This window comes from Accipiter gentilis, chromosome 2, assembly GCF_929443795.1.
Source record: "Accipiter gentilis chromosome 2, bAccGen1.1, whole genome shotgun sequence".
NCBI lineage: Eukaryota > Metazoa > Chordata > Aves > Accipitriformes > Accipitridae > Astur > Astur gentilis.
In genome coordinates this window covers 8,639,124-8,657,997 of record NC_064881.1, presented here as the reverse complement: position 1 = coordinate 8,657,997, position 18,874 = coordinate 8,639,124, and the positions used below count along the sequence as shown (strand labels likewise).

The 18,874-nt window shown below is 41.2% G+C and overlaps 1 protein-coding gene across 2 annotated transcripts in view; it reads right to left on the bottom strand.

Moving 5' to 3' along the window:
• SPIDR (scaffold protein involved in DNA repair) overlaps nt 1–18,874 on the bottom strand; it is a 209,157-nt gene that overhangs the window by 188,109 nt on the left and 2,174 nt on the right. For both annotated transcript variants that reach the window (XM_049827826.1, XM_049827836.1), the window contains exons 2-5: nt 12,555–12,710; nt 11,445–11,523; nt 9,750–9,932; nt 6,778–6,935 (exon numbers count right to left, since the gene is read on the bottom strand). In XM_049827826.1, coding sequence (XP_049683783.1) covers nt 6,778–6,935; nt 9,750–9,932; nt 11,445–11,523; nt 12,555–12,710 — 576 coding nt within the window. The remainder of the gene's footprint in view (nt 1–6,777; nt 6,936–9,749; nt 9,933–11,444; nt 11,524–12,554; nt 12,711–18,874) is intronic.

Here is an 18,874-nt window from a genome sequence, read left to right as displayed (position 1 = left end):
AATTATCCATAATGGCAAACAACAGAGCACCTCAGCAGAGGCAGGGAAACAAGAAAGACAAAAGCCTTCAACTTCCTATTAATGTTGTTAACTCTTCTGACTTTATCCTTTCTCTCCTTTCAGAGGAGAGCACTGCACTCCCAGACATGCATGCTCTGCTCTTTCCTGGGGCCTCTTCTGCTGTAGCACCAGGCAGGCTACCAACAGGAGACAGACAAGACCCTTTTTCTTTGCTTCACCTCTCAAGATGGAGGTCAGGGCCCTGACAGGGAAAACATATATCACTTTTCTTCTCCCTAGTACTCCTGAAGACTCTCGGCAGTGCTGTGAAGAGACCCATGCCGCCAAGAGGTGCCAGGCCTGAGGAAATGCAGATGCCTCCTGCGGCACACAGCCACAAGAAAACTAACACAGGCCACTTGAATCTTGTTAAAAACAGCAGGCAAACATGGGGAGAAGGAGGGAAGACAGCAAAGAGGGGGCATTCGATATGCAGATGCCGAGATAGCAACGCTGTCAGCTGCACTTAAAGTTGTTGTTCTCCAGAGCTGTGCAAGAAAGAACATGGAGCTCAGCTGAAGCCTTAAATTAAACAAAGCAGAGGGGCTGGATTAGCATGCACAAACAGCCCGGTGCTTCAAACCATATAAAAATACAGTCTGGTAATGACAGCACAAGGCAGCAAGGTCTAATGTCTGTTTATGTCACTGTGGTAGCTCCTGCGATCCATCAGATTTTGTACACCCAGAAAGTGGTACGCAGGAGTCTGTTATACTTAGCTAATAAGACATCCAGCAAATTTCATAAACTAGGCACAAAGAAGTACAGCTACCTCAGTGACACTCTGGATCACCTACAAGAGCACACACACGTACATGCAAGCACCTGGAAGTATGACTACTGGGATCAAAGAAATTTCCTTCAAAATAGCCACCATGGACTTTCAACATTTTTACACCACTGAAAAGACACTTAATGAGTGTCAAGACACTCATATGACTGACTACGTCATTCTTCAGGAGGATAATGAGCCAATTCAGCTACACTGAGATTTCAACTCCTATCTCTCAGAATTATAAAGAAAAGTCTTCCCAAGATACTTTAAACCATCAAAGCAAGGAACATCTGAACCAGTTAGGTATTAGCTGAACTAGTATCTTCGATCCCGATTTAAAATTTACAGGGTCATTGTTTAACTGGAGACTTAAGAGAAGCTAGTTTTAATACAGACAGCCACAGTTCACCCAGAAATGTGCTGTTTCCTATTCTGATAATCTGAGCAAATCATGGAAACAGAAAGTTGAGAGGGGAACTATTGTCTGTGATTAAGTAAAAAAGCTTCGACTCTTCATTTCTGGATCAGAAGATGCAGAGACATCCCCGCAGATAGGATGCAGCAGAAAGCAGCTTGTGCACAAGTTCAGTTTTGTCTAGTAGTTCAGGTATAAATCATTCCACCTTGCTGACATGAACGCAAAAGTCATCTGCTTCTGTACCACTATTGACTTGCAGTCTTTTGATTAATAGGTCTTGCCTAAAAAGCCCACCTGAAGCGCCCTGCTAGAAGAGACCGGTTCTACCCAGAAAAGTAAGGTTCCAGGTTTTGGGGAGACAGAGAAGAGAGAGGCAGGGAAGGAAGAAGGATGTTGCCCAGACTAGTTATGCTGTCTCCATCCTTAGAGTTTTCCAAGATCCAACTGGATAAAGCCCTAAGCAACCTTGTCTGACCTTGCACCTCAGCCTGCTTTCTGCAGGTTGAACTGGAGACATTTTGAAGTCCCTTCCAACCTGAACTATTGCATGAAGTACACATTTAGAAATAAGAGTAAGCTTGTGGGTATTCTTGTACATATTCTAATAAGCTTCCTTTGGTAATGGACCGACAAGTGCTTGCAATAACATTGTCGTATCATCACCCTTTATCAGTGTTAAGTCATCAGTCTGACAGGATGACACAAATTCCATTTGCCATAATAATGATTCCCTACCTTGAGATAACCTATTTTAAATTCTGTTACACAACAATAGTTCTAGATTCAGTTCTAATTACCAAACCAATGATAGTTATAATTACCATTATAATGGATCAAGAGAGCAAGAACATAAAAGCAGACCCAGAAATAACAGCAAAAACTTGGACTACTCATCTTTTAAGTGATCTCTTCAGAACTTCATTCGGTATGTTGAATCCCCCTCAATGTAGTACCACAGAAGGACTCAGTTGGGGTTTTTTTTAAAAGCAAAGACAAGACAGTAATAAATCCATGAACTAAGCCACTGAGTGAACCTTATTTTGATAGATGAGAAGGCCTCAGGTAAAAGACATACACATACATCCATGTGCAGGAAAGACTTCTCAAATAATGTGTTCTTCACTCAGAGAAAACCCCCAAATTAACCTTTTGCACAACATTACAATGATTTTTGCACTAGATGCAACAACATCACATCAGATCGCTCACTGACAGGGCACACAGACTGCAGCACAACAGAGAGCTGAGAACATGGTGGTGATCCATTTAACAGAGTTTTGAAACATATAAAATATGGCAATTGTCTTTTTCAGTTGCCTATCATCATACAGCAAAATACTTTGGGGATATTACCATTCTATATGTATTTAAAGGAAACAAGCTGTTAACCAGGTGGCTTTTTGATGAATTTTCAGCCAAATTAGAAGTTAAGATCAGCAGACAAGCTTATTAGCATGCTCTGCAATAAAGAGGGTCTGCTATAACAAGTTAAGCTTTATTAATGCTGCATAGCAAGTACAGATGACTATCTAATTCCTACACATTAGCAATATAAAGGGCAAAAAATTATCCTCACACCATTCTGTGATAAGTCTCACTTGCCTTGCCTATAAAGCAAGCAAATCTGGCTACTCAACAGAAACTGGTACATAGATTTAACACACAAGACAAAAATAAAAGACCATATTCTCTGAGATACCAAAATTATGTAGTCCATAAAAAAACTGGCCTACTTTAAGGGATTAAGTTACAGAAAGTATTTTAAGGAGGGATCTTAGTACGGAAGATGATGCCACTCAGTGCACATGGCCGGAGAAAGTTCCCAGTTTTGGAGATAATGTAGCAGAAGACATGAATTCACCTACAAGAGCACTAGATTTCATTTAATCCCTAGCATTAAAATATTTAGAAGTTGAAAATAATTCAGAGATGAACAATGGAACTTCAGCTCATGAGACAAGGTCTCTCCACAAGTCAGACAAAAAGTAGTCATTACCAATGCATAAAAATATGTTAGATCAATTTTGAGGTGATTACATGGTGCTCTATCTAGAAAACACATACACTGCAAAATTGACATTAATGGTTAATCTTTATTTTAGCACCATAGTCTCCAAGAAAAAGGTCAACTAGGCATCCACCACAGGCAACTGAAAGCAGAGGAACTCTCAGAATAAAACCACCTGGGATCAGGCCTTGCCAGATCTTTGTCTTGCATCACCTTAAGCAAAAATTCAACCAGTTACAGGTCAAAGGAAAGTTAACAATTAAAAAATAACTCTCCCATCCCCTAAAAATATACAAAGGAAAGTAAAGCATGACCACGTCATATCTTGCACATGTTTTCTTCAAAAATTCTGAACTGAACCAAAACCAAAAATTAGCTAGCAGCTGCTCACCACAAGACCAGCTTCAACTTGCCTTCCTCATTATTCTCTACCAAGCAGCTTTACACGTCAGAGGTGGCTAGCTGATAGGAAAGACACAGCACAGGGACTTTGAACATAAACTGAATCCCGACTGTAGCTCTACAGATTAGCAAGAGTTTTATCTTCATACCAAAACAATACATGAAGTCTTTCTACATAGTTAATTATCACTGAATAAAAGTAATTTTCAAATTACATCTGTTGTTAAATAAGGGGGGGGGGGGGGGGGGGAAGCCATTAAGTTATTCATCTTTTGAGATTTCCCATTAGAAACCTACTACGCTCCTACCATGGGTAAATACTACCATAAAGATATTTTGGCAGCAATCCTAAACCTCCAGAACCTCTTGGTATTTGGCATATTTTGAAGTGGGGTAAAATAAATTTCATGGTCTTTTGATTATCCACACACTCCATTAGGTTCCAGAGATTTAGTAAACACCGCAAAAAATGATGATATATCAACATTTGGCTTTTTTTCCTTCCTCTTCCATGAAGTAGGCCACAAAATTAACAGGCCTTTTTAAAGAATACTCATACAGCAAATGACCTCCTATAGTGAACACTGCTTTTCTCTTCTCTCTTGGAAACCTCTCAAACAGCTTGCCTGCAATTTTTCTAGGAAAACAGCATATCCCAAGTAAAGCAAAACAAAGACTGCAACAGGCACAGCGATCGCTGCGGATTCACCCTCCTGCATACACCAAATTCCCGGAAGAAAGTTTACTGGTGAGGCTGACCACCCATGAAAATTCCCACAGCATGGCACTCCAACTGGGAGGGGGAAGGGGAAATCTGCAGAGGCATCCTCAGATTCCCAGTGTACCCACATCCTTTGTAGTAGCGTAACTATTCTGCTTAGGGTTAAAAACTTTTTATTACAGTATGGTTGCATCCGAAAAAGCCCTCTTGTGAGCACCACTTACTGATACGAACACGTCTCACAACATTTATCCAACTCTCCTTCTACATTGGGCTAGGTCACACTGGTATAATAAAAACAGAACCACTTTTACTGCTTGCTTAAATCCCAGTTCTGCTTTCCCAGGTTTATGTGGACCGTGCAGCCTCTTCTGACACTGCTGCCCAGGACTCGAGCTATTTTAAATCAATTCTTCACGAACCTGAAAAACACTTGACTAACCCTTGCCGAACTCCGAAGTACAGGCGCTAAACTGCCACCGACACCCATGCGAGCGACCCGAAAGCCGGCTCCCACGTGTCGCCACAGCAGCCGGCACGCTGCCATGCGCTACGTCCAGACCCGCTTTATGGACCCTCCGGCCGCAGCGCGACAGCGTCCCCGCAAAGGCAGCAGGACCCTGCCGCGGGACTGATCCACGGGGAGACCGGGAACAGCTCTACCTCCGGCAGCGGAACTCACTGTCGCACCCCACCCATACTCTCTCCCGGCGAGTTTGGTAAAGAATCCATACACAAATTAAACGGGTTTAGTAAGGCTTTAATCCGCTTCCGTGACAGCCTTCCCCGTCCCCCTCTCTACCGCCGGCCGAAGTGCGGCCCGCTTCCCTCCCTCGTCGGCAGGCGGTGGCACGGCTTCAGCCTGCGTGCCAGGGCCGGCCCCGGAGCTCTCCCCGCCGCCGGCACAGCAGCCGCCGGAGGGGCGCGCCCGCGGCCGGATCGGCGGCCGGGGCCGGGGCCGCGCAGCCCGGGCCTGCGGCGCCCTCTGCCGGAGCCTCGCCGGGAGCGCCTGGCCGCCGCCGCGGCAGGCCGGCGCCGCCCGAAGGAGCGGGCTCGGGGCGGGGCGGCCCGCAGGCGGGAGGGAGCGTGTGTCCTCAGCGGACTCTGCGCCCCGGCGGCGGCGGCGGCGGCGGCAGGGCAGCCTCGCTGCGCCAGGGCTGCTCGAGCAAGGCTCCCCGGAGCCTCCCCTCGACCAGCCGAGTTTCCCCTGCTCTGCCCCTTGCCTCCTCGCTGGGCTCCTCTCAGAAGGGTCAGAGCCCGCCTCGGCCTCCTCCAGGCCGGGCAAACCCAGTCCCTCACTCCGCCCGCCCGTGCCAGCCCCGGCTGGCTGGGCAGCCCGGCTGGCCGCCTCTCCTTCGCATCCTGGGGAGCGCCGCAGGTGCGGGGGCTCGCTGGTGAGGTGCTTGTGGATGCAGCCAGCCTCCAGCACCAGAGGTTAAATGTTAACTTCGCCTAGGATAGTGTCAAGTCTGAAGTCTTTCGATACAAGTCATTTCACTGTAAGACACTAAATAAAGATTTCTGCTATTTTTTCTATAGTTGATACAGCATGCCTTCTTTATAAATAAAGTTATATTTGCTACAGTAAAAAAACCAAACCAAAACAAAACACCAAACCCAACCACCAAATCTTAGCTGATAAGATTCAGTATTTACTGCTGTACCTTTGCTGAGCCCTGCAATCCTCATCACTGAAATGGGAGTCCTGTAGTTAGTCCCTTACCTCATCGTCGCTCTGAGAACACACTCTGTTCACAATACCTGGATTTTATATACTCAAGATCTCAAAGTTCTTAAGAGAAACAGGTACCTGTCTCACCCACCACATTACAGGACACTCGGACATCAACTGGCTACAGGCAGCCCTGGGCTGTAGAGACTCCAGATCCTCACAGCTCTGGCGAGAAGCCTACCCACTTGGTCCCTTTCTGCACACGCGTTGAAATACAAGAAATTCCATTTAAACATAAGAACAAGCTTCTTTATGCTAGGATGACCAAGCACTGGCACAGGTTGCACAGAGAGGTTGTAGAGTTTCCAACCTCGGAGATACTCAAACCCCAACCAGACACAGTCCTGAGCAACCAGCTCCAGCTGACCCTGCTTTGAGCAGAGGGGTTTGACTAGGCCACCTCCAGAGGTGCCTTCCTGCCTCAGTCACCCCGTGATTCAGTGACCACGCTACCAAGCTCTACGTGTGGGGCACTGCTTGGTTTTGAGGTTTGGTAATCAGAGAAAATGCCCTGAAATTCTTGTGTACAGAATTTCTTCTGGAGAGATAAGGTAAGCAAAAGCCTCACATTCCTCCAAATTAAATGAAATCAAATATGAATACACTCCATAATTATAGTAGAAGCTTTTTTTTTTTCCTTAAACTTGAAACAGTGTCTTACCTTACAAAGTTCATCATTCTCCTCTTTGACAGGCAGAGAATTAAGATTTGTGCAAGAGTCCGAGTCTGATATTTCCAGTGAGCTGTCATCTTTTTCTGATTCATCACACCTATCGGTGGAATCACTACCCTTCTCCCAATCAATAAGCTCCGATTCATCTAAAATAAAATATTGTAAAGAGTTTTTCTTAATCACCATATATTATTCATAAGCATGAAGTCAGAGTACTACTACAGTTATCCTGAACTTGGGAGAAAAAAAAAAAAGCAACTTTTTTTTATGTATGTTCAACTGATCTTTATGTTTAACTATTTTGTAACCCTGTCTCTCATAAAAGTTAATCCTACTAGCAGACAATCTTCTGCAAAGAAAGGTATAAAAATTACATTTAAAAAAAAATTCAAATGCAAAGAGGCAGTATATTTAACTGCTTAGGAAGGTAGGGGTTTTTTTAGTTCAGTTATTGATAGTTTTCCTAGGGTTTAATTAGGGGTTTTTTTGCCCAGTTATGTTGGATTTTCAAGTGCGCTTGTTCAGAAAAAACTGTTCTAAACAAATACCTCAGACAGCGACCTGGAACAGCTGAAAATTTGGTGTAAGTTAACATCTGCTATTAGTGGTAACCCTCACAGAGAAATGAAAAAAGCTACTTGAAATGGTCATGTCCTAAAAGACCATAGCTAAATACACAGGTTTGCAAATCAAACCTCTAAGCACATGAGATAAAGGCTTGTTTAGGATAAATTAATAGAAACAGGCACAAGAATTATTTTTTTTTTTTTTTGGTCAAAAAAACCACAACAAAAGGGCAATCAACAAAGACATGCAGATAAAGGTGCAGAACTGTTCTTCCACCATCCTCATGACCAGGTGGTATTTAATGCAACGCCAGAAGTCTACTTATACCTCCGAGGATCTCCTGAAGCCAGTGGAAGCCTGAGCTGCCGTAGCAGCCTCACCACTTTTCAGGTCCAAATGCCCCAAGGTATTGAGAGGAAGAATCTCATTGTATTTGTACAAATGAGCATGTTTGGAGGAGGGATGAAAGCTTTTTGGGGTTTCATTTTTTGCTTTTGTAAATGTCGCATTTCTAACACCAAAAGAATCATGTATAAGGGAGAGGCAGCAGAGAAAGGAGGCACCCACAGAACACTCCAGGCATCTGTACAGATCCATGGAACTGTGACAGTACCTTCTGGAATTGGCAGTGCTACTATCGTCTAAATCACTAGTTTCTTCGTGGAACTTCCAAGCTTTTAAGTCACCCAGACAAATAAACACACAGCTCCGGTGTTGCCTGCTTTTTCACACACATGAATGCATTCCTGTTTCTAACTGAGAAAGCTTCATCAGAAATTTTAAACACAGACATTGGTGACCAGGTAGCACAAAAAGGTTTCTCTTGAAGCTGCGTTGCAAGCTGCATGCAACTTGTGACAGCAGTGTAAATTCCTTAATAAAATACAAGACAATCAGTTTTGTCTTGTCACACTCAAGTACTAACACTCTGTCTCTAAAGGTGAACTTCACATGAAAGGACATGTCACTTTCAAAAATACTTTTTCAGGTATTGTCACCATACTTACAACTGTACCTATATATGCACTCACACAGATACATGTGTAAAATACTGTAATTAGTGTATATGATGGTTACATAAAAAGCATGGACATTACAGTTCTTTCCCTCCCTGCTTCTTTCAATAACTGCTTTCAGTGTATTTGGGAGTTTAGAAGAAAAACAGGAAATGATTGGATTTCCTCAAGTACCTTCAGGCAGATACATAATGCATCAGGGTTTCTTCATTTACACAGAGAAACCAAGTTTTGCTATCTTACAAGAGTAAAAACAAGTCTGTGTATTGTCTCTTAAAAAAAAAAAAAGATAATTAAAGATTAGACCCTGCAGGATATACTTGCAGGAGACAAGTGCAATAGAATGAATTAATGGCAGGTTAGAAAGATTCCTAGTAAGCATTAGACTGCAGTCTAGAAAATAGACAGTCCTTCCATTTCAAAAAGAAGGAAGGAAAATTACTAGGAGTTACAAAAGATGACGATCAGATAATGACACTGTTAAATCAATGACAAAAATAGGATGAAAGGAGGAAGATTTTGAATTTTTTATTTAAACCTAGGGAGCATGTTTAACTAGAGTCACACACAAAACAAAAAGTAAATCAGTCAATCCATTTGCTCAACTCACAGTGGTGTTTGAACACTTTGCCAGACATCTAGGATGTTAAGTCTAGCTGTAATGCTTCAGATCTAGCTGATGTATTACAAACCTAACCTGATTTATTTTTCACATTGAAAATACTTTCTAACAAGTTCTAATGCAAATTATACATTATCCTAATTAATGCTTATATAATAGAGCACACAAGTAAAGATTTTTTTGTCTTCAGCCGTACTTTTTAATCAGTTTCTCTCCCCTCTGCCATCCCCTGCTCCATGAATTAAAAAGCAAATCCTAAAAACAAAACTCAGGGTTGTTTGCACAATACCGCTAACAGGGGAAACAAGGAATACTGTGTACTGAAATGAAAACTCATGCTACAGAACATGATGCTATCTGCAGCTGCAAAGTCTGCCACGTCTAGACAGTAGATGCAGACAGCAGTATCACCAGCAGAACACAGCGGGCAGAGAAAGCTGTTCACAACCCCAGTACCGGTACCACAGCACAGAGAAGGAAATGGTACAAATAAATTATAATATACTGAAATGAACTGACATGCTTTACCTGCCTAACTATGCTCCTTTACTCCAAGGTTTAAAATTTTTGTACATTGATTTATACTAAGAGCTTATTCCATACTTGGATGAAATTGATGAAAAAAACCACCAGCTGATTTAACTGAAACAGGATTAAATCATGTCGTTTTGTCAGAATGACCTCAAAGAATTTTCATTAAAGCACTCGAAGCTGACAGAAGGTTTCTTGACAAATCTGCTTGCATTTGAACTTACCTTCACTACTACTGTCGTCTAACAATAAATCATGTCTGCTAGGTGATTCCTCTGTTTCGGAAGCTTGACTTTTGCTGTGTAACCTTGGAATCAATGTCTTATTTTCATCATCTGAAAAATCACTGCCACTAGAGGTCCATATTATGCCCTCAGCTTCCTTAGAGCTTTCAGCAGCAGCAAATTCTAATGAAAAGAATTGTAAAGTGTTAGATTGTTACAGAAATGTAATTTTGTTAAATTTAAAATTCTTAAAAATTAAACTATAATATTTTTGAACTGGAAAAAAATTATCAATTCTGTTGTGAGGTATCAGAGATTAATACTGGAGCATTAACTCACATGTATTTCTTATACATGTATACATTATTTTCATTTTGGTTCTCCACAATGAATGCTAACACTTCATTTTACACAAGGCTATCATTCTGTCCTTCAGCAGAATGAGGACAAGTAATGACTGTCTGACATATAGTCCTCTACACACAGTCCTAATGCTTCCACATGTGACCTTTTAAAATCATAAGTGGTTTAAATAAAGACTGTCCTTAGAATTCTGGGTTTGGGATTTCTCTGACTTTATACAATGAATAACAAATGAATAAAAGTATTCCATCAGTAGAAATTACTCTCCAGTTTTGTCCTGAGATTAAAAAATTTTAAACTTTTCAGGACTAACAAAGAATAGCTGTTGTGTTTTTGAAGTGAGACATTAAATTCAAAATAAATTTCTTCATCATTTTTAACAATAAAAGCAAGGAGAAAATGCTTAGCAAAGAACATAAAGAATTAGCAATCATAGGAAGGCAGAACTTTCCACTTTCTACCACTACTAAAGCTTTTTAGGTAAATGGGAAGTTAGACAATTACTAGGGATTTGGAATTAGGCAGGAGGGCCCAGAGGAGAGAAACACAACCACATCTCCCTCCTCCTGCAACACACAGAGGTTCTTTTTAGAAATCTAGAGAAGCATGATTTCGAAACCCGAAAGGTAGACAAAAGGTGTGTAGCACGTCACCTACTTAGCTCTAACAGAAGCAGCCCAGCTGCTGGAGCAAGTAGAAATACAAAGACTGAACAAGCCACAACCCCCTCTTTCCTTCCCTTCCTCTGGACTCAAAAAGGGAAAGAACTGGCAGGAGTCAGTAAGTCCTCCTCCTCCTCCTCTTTATTATGCCTAGAGTTCTTTTTTTAATCACAATATTAAACAGACTCAGATGCATATAGAAGACTCTGAAAGCAGGAGGTTGACAAAGGTCTGGTTTTGTATCTATTGCTCATACTTACATGTTTTCTCTCATGCCTGCTTGTCTGTCCCTAGCAGAAGAGAGAACAATTTCACCCTTTATCTAGACAGCTAAGGGTTGTTTTTCATTCCCTCCTCTTAAAAATGTGAAGAATTTCAATATACTGTCCCTGCTAGTACACGCAATATATACAGCACTAGTGATGCTTCTTTCATTTGTTCAAGAGCAATAGCTGAAGTGCCTCCAGCTTTGCAGAATATATTTCTGGCACTCTAGATGAATAGAGGAGCCCAATCACAATAACATCACGACTGTGTCTCTTATCAAGATTAGCTTCTGATTACAGCAACAGAAGAAGAAAGCAACCAGTATTTTGAGCCAACTTCTACCTTGATAAAGGGCAAAGCAAAGTGACAATCTTCTGACAACACTAACATGAAATAGTTATACCTGCTGCACTTTCAGTAGATGTTAACAGTGGTCCAAGATGCTTCTTAATCCTAGACTTCTTATCAGTAGCTCTCAGGGACTATATTAAAAAGAGGCAGAGAGATTTAATCACCAAGACATTAAAGGCAATTTTAACATGTAGAAATACAGTCAAAACTTCTATGCACCCACCACAACTTAGTAGCGCAATTTCAAATCAGTTTCTCTATCTTCTACTAGACTGTGATATAGCGAGTGAGGTAATAAAGCATGAGAACAGTAACATAAAAGGTGACTTTTCATTATTTTGGAAAATAAAAACTTACTGTGACTATGAAAGGAATCACATCCAACCTTGCAAAGAACAAGAGCCAGTGTTTTCAGCATTAAAATGTCAAAAGTGGGCAGGAAAAGCATGCTTGATAAAGCATGTGCCCTATTCAAAGGTTACAGAAAGAGGCACTCAGTGGCCCCGTCTCTGATTTTATTAAATCCCACAAACTATGCGACAGTGTGACTGCTCAGTACCAGAAGAAGAAACAGAAGAGCAATTTGGCTGAAAATTATTTTCAGTACAAATCACTTCTCACTCAGAGCAGGCTGAACATCTCTGTTCATGACCAGCAAGACCAACACACACAAAGAAAATCAAGCACAATTCCATGTATCATACAAAAGAGCATCTGCATCAAGACCCATATTTGCAGGGTAATCAAAAAGCAGGATTTTCTACAGTGAATTCATTATTGCAAACATACTCTTTAGATCTAGCAAAAAATCTTCAGATGCAAACTAGTCTTTTTGTTCCATATTTTTTAGGAAATGGAATACTCTACCCCAAATGTCAAATTACTTTTGTATCCCTTAGTGTATTACTGAAATTTTCCAAGTGATAAGTACTACCTAAAACATATTAAATTATGCTCAGAAAATTACACTAACAAGTTAAGACAATGTCCTTATGTAACCTTGCTTTCCATTTTTGTCTACTGTAACAGTTACAACAATATGCTGTTAATTGGGAAACAACACAAAAAAGGGCAACATCTTATAAATCAGTCAAGCATGGAAATTGGTTTAACTGTCAGTTTGCATCTCTTTCTTACACCGTTAAGTAAGCCAGCATTTTACCTCCAGCACTGAAGTGCTCTGAAAACCATCCCCACACCTAAGCCACGCATCCGAAATCGAAGCAGCAGCTACTGATGTCCTGACATTCGATTTTTTCAGCTGTAGGGGTGTCTCATCTGGGAAGGGTGTGCATTCTGCGTTCCACAATCGCTTCCGCTACATGGAAAACCAAACCCATTAAAAACACTGTACACATAATTCTTTTCAAGTGAATTTTACTTAATCTAGACCGCTCCTTTTTCTGAATACTCACAAATATAAACTGCAATTTTAAATGAGCTGGGGGAAAAAAGTCTTGAACACTTGCAACCATTTTTTTATGCAACACCATATAATAACAAACCTAATGTCTTGGGTAAATTTAATTTCTGATAAGTACACCAGTTTTTGTTGATCTAAGTTACATTTGTAGTAACTGTTAGCTGCCCAGTGAGGCTGAAAATATTATCCTGAACAGGAACAGCTCAGTAAAATACATTTTAACTAAATAATTCCTTCAAACTCACATTTAATCTGATTGAATTCTGTGTTATAGAGAAGGTCAAACTAGATAATCATTATCCAACTCTTCATTAAAAACCAACCAACCAGAAAACTCCAGACTCTTTCAGCTTTAAGAATGACATTTGTTTTCACAACCATTTCCCCCAAAATGGTAGACAAAACGTTCCATTCCCCTTGCATGGGATGCTAGAAGTCATTTGGACTATTAGATAAGTCACGAAACAGGATGCTGATTAGCATCCAGTGCTAATTTCATGCAACAGATTTTAACATCCGAGAACAGCTGAAGCTGAGAGAATTGCCTGCTATCACATCCACAGTTATCTTTAAGATTCTGCACCAGTTTATACATATAAATTGATCTTAAGCACGATAAACATCTTAGCGCACTCTGCTACTGAAACTTATCTTACAAAATGTTGACTATACTGCCTGAATAAGTCTTTCTTCTTTTGATACACTTTCAATCAACTGCAGTTGCTACCTATATTTAAGAATTACTCCAAAGTTACGTTAATCAGCATGTACATTTTCAGCCAGGCTGGTCCATCAGGCCTGTGACATATGCTTTAAACTAAGAAACATATGCAAAAAAAAAAGTCTTTGGCAACTTTTGTCCATTTTGTAACTGATAATGTGTATTTGTTTCCTCTACACCTTTTGAGTGCTCGCAAGTACTTGTTCTAGTACTTTCCAAAAGCATACAGTGAGCAGCATCCCCTCTGGTCAGCTGGTCCCATTGTCACATGTGGGGTATTTGGAAAACAATGGGCATATAGTGAACAATCCAGGCACAATGGAACTGATTATTCTGTGAGCCAGAGGCCTCTGCAGGCAGCAGGCCTCAAGGAGGTAGCGAAGATTAACTGTTGCTACAAGTTTGATGAAGCGAACAAGAAAAGTAGAACAAGGCTAACTGTTGCTACAAAGTTTGACGAAATAAGCACAAAAAGCTGAACTAAATTTGGCCTACGTGACTGAAAACAGGACACAAGACAAGATACAGGCGGAGGGAACCATTTGCGTGATCAGAAGGCCTTATCCTATCAAATTATTGTTTTAGGTGCGTGGACAGCACATGCTAACCAATCAACAGATGGCTTATGCTTGAGCAGGAACTAAAATGCTTATATAAACTGAGCTATTTGGGCAATAAAGTGGCATCTGCCTAGATCATATTGATTGTGTGCAGTGTCCGTAACTTCCGCGTTGACAGTCACATGGTGAGAAGGCAGAGGAAACAAGTGGGCTTTGCAGCTCCCTCTGATGGCAGCTGACCTTGCCAAGAGCCTTTTCTAAAAATCACTGGGGGCAGTTACAGCAGAAAGCCGCTACTACAAGAGGTCATTATCACTAAAGTCAAACTGGCCTCATAACTATTCCCATCGATATATAAACAAACACAACCTTGAATCTGACGTGGTATTAAATAAGGAATCAAAAGTACTTTAATAAGAACATGATGTCAAGTAAGGAGGATATGGCAGTTTAAACAAGAAGGGTTAACATTATTACACAACTTAAATCCTGCTTTCCTCCCAGTGAAGATGCTGGCCCAAGCTTCCATTTCCACAGAGCTTAGACACGAACCTCCAGATTGTGGTATCCTCTTGGTAAGTATTCCTGCCTCTGCACAGAGGAAAGTATGGACAGGGAAAATACTAATAACTGAAACACATCAGGACTCATTTTTTGGTTCTGTGGCAAAATGTCACAGCAAGGCCTCACTCCAGTTGGAGATGTTTGCTTCACCTCCATGTCCCCCAGAATGGATGACTTCTGCCAGGCTCAGAATTAACAGTATGATCAGTAGTGCACCAAGGCTCAAAATCATGCCATGGCTCTAGTTGGTTTTTCAATTTTGGGATTTTTTTTTGTTTGGTTTGGGGTTTGTTTGGGGTTTTTTTAAACCTTAGCCAGTGCTGGAAGCCTTGTTTATACAAATGTTTTCATAGCTTCAAGATGATTTTGCAAGATATATTTTTGCAGACAAAAACTTATAGTGTAAGATGCAGTTAATCTAAGCGTATTTCTTAAATGGGACACCCTAGTTTGAAGAATGTGTATCTGTGCCAATAACAGCATTACAACTTGTACATAGGTTTACAATACACTGCTTTTGACAGTCAATTAAAAGTAGAAACAGTTGCAAACAAGTGAAAAAGCCACATAAACGCATCCACAAAGAGTTACATAAAACAGGCTTCGTAATGTATTTCTGTTGTTAGGAAGCCCAGTAAACACAGAACTAGAGAATTACTCTCTGTTAAATTTCTCATCCATGTTATTCTTAAAACCATTACATACCCTGGAGACAGAATCCCTCTATTTCTCTATGCTGCGCAATACCAACAGAGTGAAGAAAGAGCACAGCATAAGATGCAGGAGACGAACAGCAGAATGTGGCAGCTGAGGTACAACCAGTGGTACCCATCTGTCAAGATTTGGGAAGGGAATGCCATATAATAATGGGCAGGATAAAAGCTACATGTTAACTCCCTCTCCCTAGGTAAGAAGAGTTAGGGTGCATATACAAAAGGTATCCTTACAGTTGACAAGATTTTAAAAAATGCTAATATGAGTAGAACACATAGCTGGGTTTATGCTTAGATGGCATAGATGGTTATGCTTGTATTTAAGAGTGCAATGTGAAGTGGCTCTGGGAATGACTTTTAAACAGCTGGGAATATTCTTTCAGAGGCACTACACAAGCATGCCTGTGACAGGCAAAAAGATAGTTTTAATAGTTAATGAGTGTTAATGACAGAAGAGTGTTATTTAATCCTCCACTTCCCTAGCCTGGATAAAAGCAGGGCTGCTCAGGTTTTTAGAGCAGCACTACGGGGATGTCTCAGTGCAGGTGGTCTCACGACAAACCAGAAACAACTGGAGTCCCCTCTCCCCCTTATTCCCAAGCACTTGGTACTCACCAGACTCTGTGCAGACACAGTGACAAGGAACCAAACCAGCAGAAAACTTCTTTGGGAAGAAGCACTAGTTATCTACAGCTGGCACAGCAGTGGAAGAAAGTATGCAAGGACCAGTGGGACCACTCCAGCAGCTGCTTGACACCATGTCAGCTTAATTACAACCTGAAGAACTGTCAGTACTGCTGACAGCTCTGGTTAATTACCTCTTTGTCTCACCACGCGTCCTGCTCCCTAGATACAGGAAAATCTGAGAGTTTCTGCTAGCACCACACAGAAAAGTATAGCCACTACAGTCACTGAGAAAAACTGAAAGCAGTTCCTGAAGTCCCAGAACAAGAAAGTAAAGAAATACACTCTCCAGACAAGATGTTCTTTAGCTACTGCAAACTTCTGGCAGACACCATTTGGAAGGAAGAAAAAGAAAAGGACTTCATGATTGTTGATACTGACAGCAGTGACTTACAGCTCCATGCCTTTAATGTAGATACCTTTCCACCATTTCCCACATCCTACACAACCTTAAAAAAAATATGAAAAAAACAACACTGAAGACAACTCCCCTCATCCCAAACTCCTTGACAATATAAACCTCTACATATAAATACCTGATGTGAACTCTGGAAATTGGACCTACAGCTTCAGTGCACAGTTACTGAGGGGGGAGTTTGTCATAGCACTGCTTGTATGCATGTATGGGTGCATGTATACACATACATACACATCCCAAACTTTTTTTTTTTAAAGAAAAATAAGCCATGTAAAAACTGTATCACTTCAACATGCATAAAGTAATGTTTATGTGCAAATATAAATGTAAAGCACACAACTGCATTTTTATTAAAAATCTGCAATATGAACACTGTGTGCAACAGAAAAGAGTTAAAGATATACATAGATACGAAGTTATGAGACATGCCATTCAGAAGAAAAATTCTCAAGGACACAAACAACACCAGAGGGTTCCCTCTGGTTGAAGACTACCATCCATAGAAGGGAAACACAGTGACCACACTTTTCACACGCAGCTAGCATCGCTGCGCTTCAAATTACAAATGCACTGTCGTAGCAGGGAGGCCAGCTGCGAGGCAGCCAGCCACAGGCCCAGGAGCGGGTGCAAGCGAGCTGAGAGCAGCCCTGCAGGGCCTCTGTTCAGCTCTTCACCTTTGCACGAAGTGGGACGGCGCCTGTGCCTGGGAGGGCTCCACCACCCTTCCTCTGCAGAGCCTTCGGGGCTGCGGCTCCTCGACACCCTGGCACAGAGTTCTGGTGTCCAGGAACCTTTGCCGCACGAATATGTTGGCTGGTGTGCAGAAATACAAAGTTTTAAAGGCTCTTTGCTTCTGCTCCAGCCTGCTTCAAGGCAACAGAGAAACTAGTATTTTAAGAAACTTGTTTCTCAGGAATAAGTATTTATAATTAAGCTAATCTGAAGGCCATGCTATTCCCAAAGAAATGCAGCAACAACAGCGAGTTCTCTTAATCTTGAGTCACAAGGTTAATCATCATCTCACACCCTCTGGTGTAAGAATGGGGCGCACAAAAAATATCTTGTGTAATTTATTAATGTTATGCATTAAGTGCATAGAAACAAGATATTGGTATTAAAAAAAAAGATCACTGAATCAGGCTCAAAAGAGCTAGAGCATGTAGACCTGGCGTACCTCATAAAAATCAAGACTTCCTACAAAAACAAGAGTCACGCAAAGAATCTTGTAAATTGTGTAGAGTGTCTGAAGACAAAATATGACCTCTGAAATTTTGAGTTAAAAAAGGGGAGGTTAGGATGGCTACCTCATGTAGAAATTGTCTCTTGACTGCTGTTCATGAAAGCATTGCATTTTGTCTCTGCAGCCGGTCCTTCTAAAGGAGTGGGGAAAAAAAATTAAATTACTCCTGCTGGTGTCAGTGGAATCAGGATAAAGCCCTCCACATAAAAGGCACAGCAAGCAAACATGCCCGCCCCCCACTGCCCCCATTACTTCTTTAGTTATTTCCAGTGAGATAAGGGTACATCAGCCTACGTGGGTGTGGTTGTGAGGAAAAGGGAGACACACTCTGAAAATTCAATAAATATACATAGCAATTATGCAACAGACTACTAAAAGTATGAGGCCAAGGGGTTGGATTTGATTTTTAAACAGATGGTCCTATCTAGAACATTTCCATTCAATCAATCTATATTGTTACTTATGCCAAATACCTGTTACCCAGAAGTACCCTATATGAAGTCACTGGGACTGTATGTTCAAAGACTAATCACTACACAGCCCTTTACACTCCAGACAATCCCACTCTCGTGGGGCTGCTCCAGAAACCACAGAATGAACCCCCAGGAAAACATGACCAATATATTATCTACCTCACATGCAAGTGGCATTCCTTTGACACTTCACCTTCTCTAACACAAAAAGCAACATAAGCTGAAGGACAAAAAAAAACACCAATAAAATGTTTTACTACATGAACTCCTCCTGCTACTGACATGCAAATCCAGAAGCTAGTTATGTCACTTCAGCATCACTCAAAAGTATTCAAATACAATTATTGCATTCTTCCCTAACAGAGCAGAACAAACAATAAAGTGCTGAAAATCGCAGCTCTAGTTTCCAGAGACTTTTTGTGTTTAAAAAAACCCCAAAAACTTTTGGAGGGAACAATCACATAACAGTACACAGAAATATCAAATACTGACCAACAGCCATCCTCATCGTTCACCTCTGTCCTCATCGGCTTCACATAAAAGTACTCATAAACTAAGGGAAAGGAGTCTCGGGCTTCAAAAGCCCAATTTCAAGACAGCATAGAACTGAATTTGAAAACGGGCATCTCGTTTTCAGCAAAATTCAGTATTTGTGCTACTGAGCTACTGAAAGCGTAATTACTGGT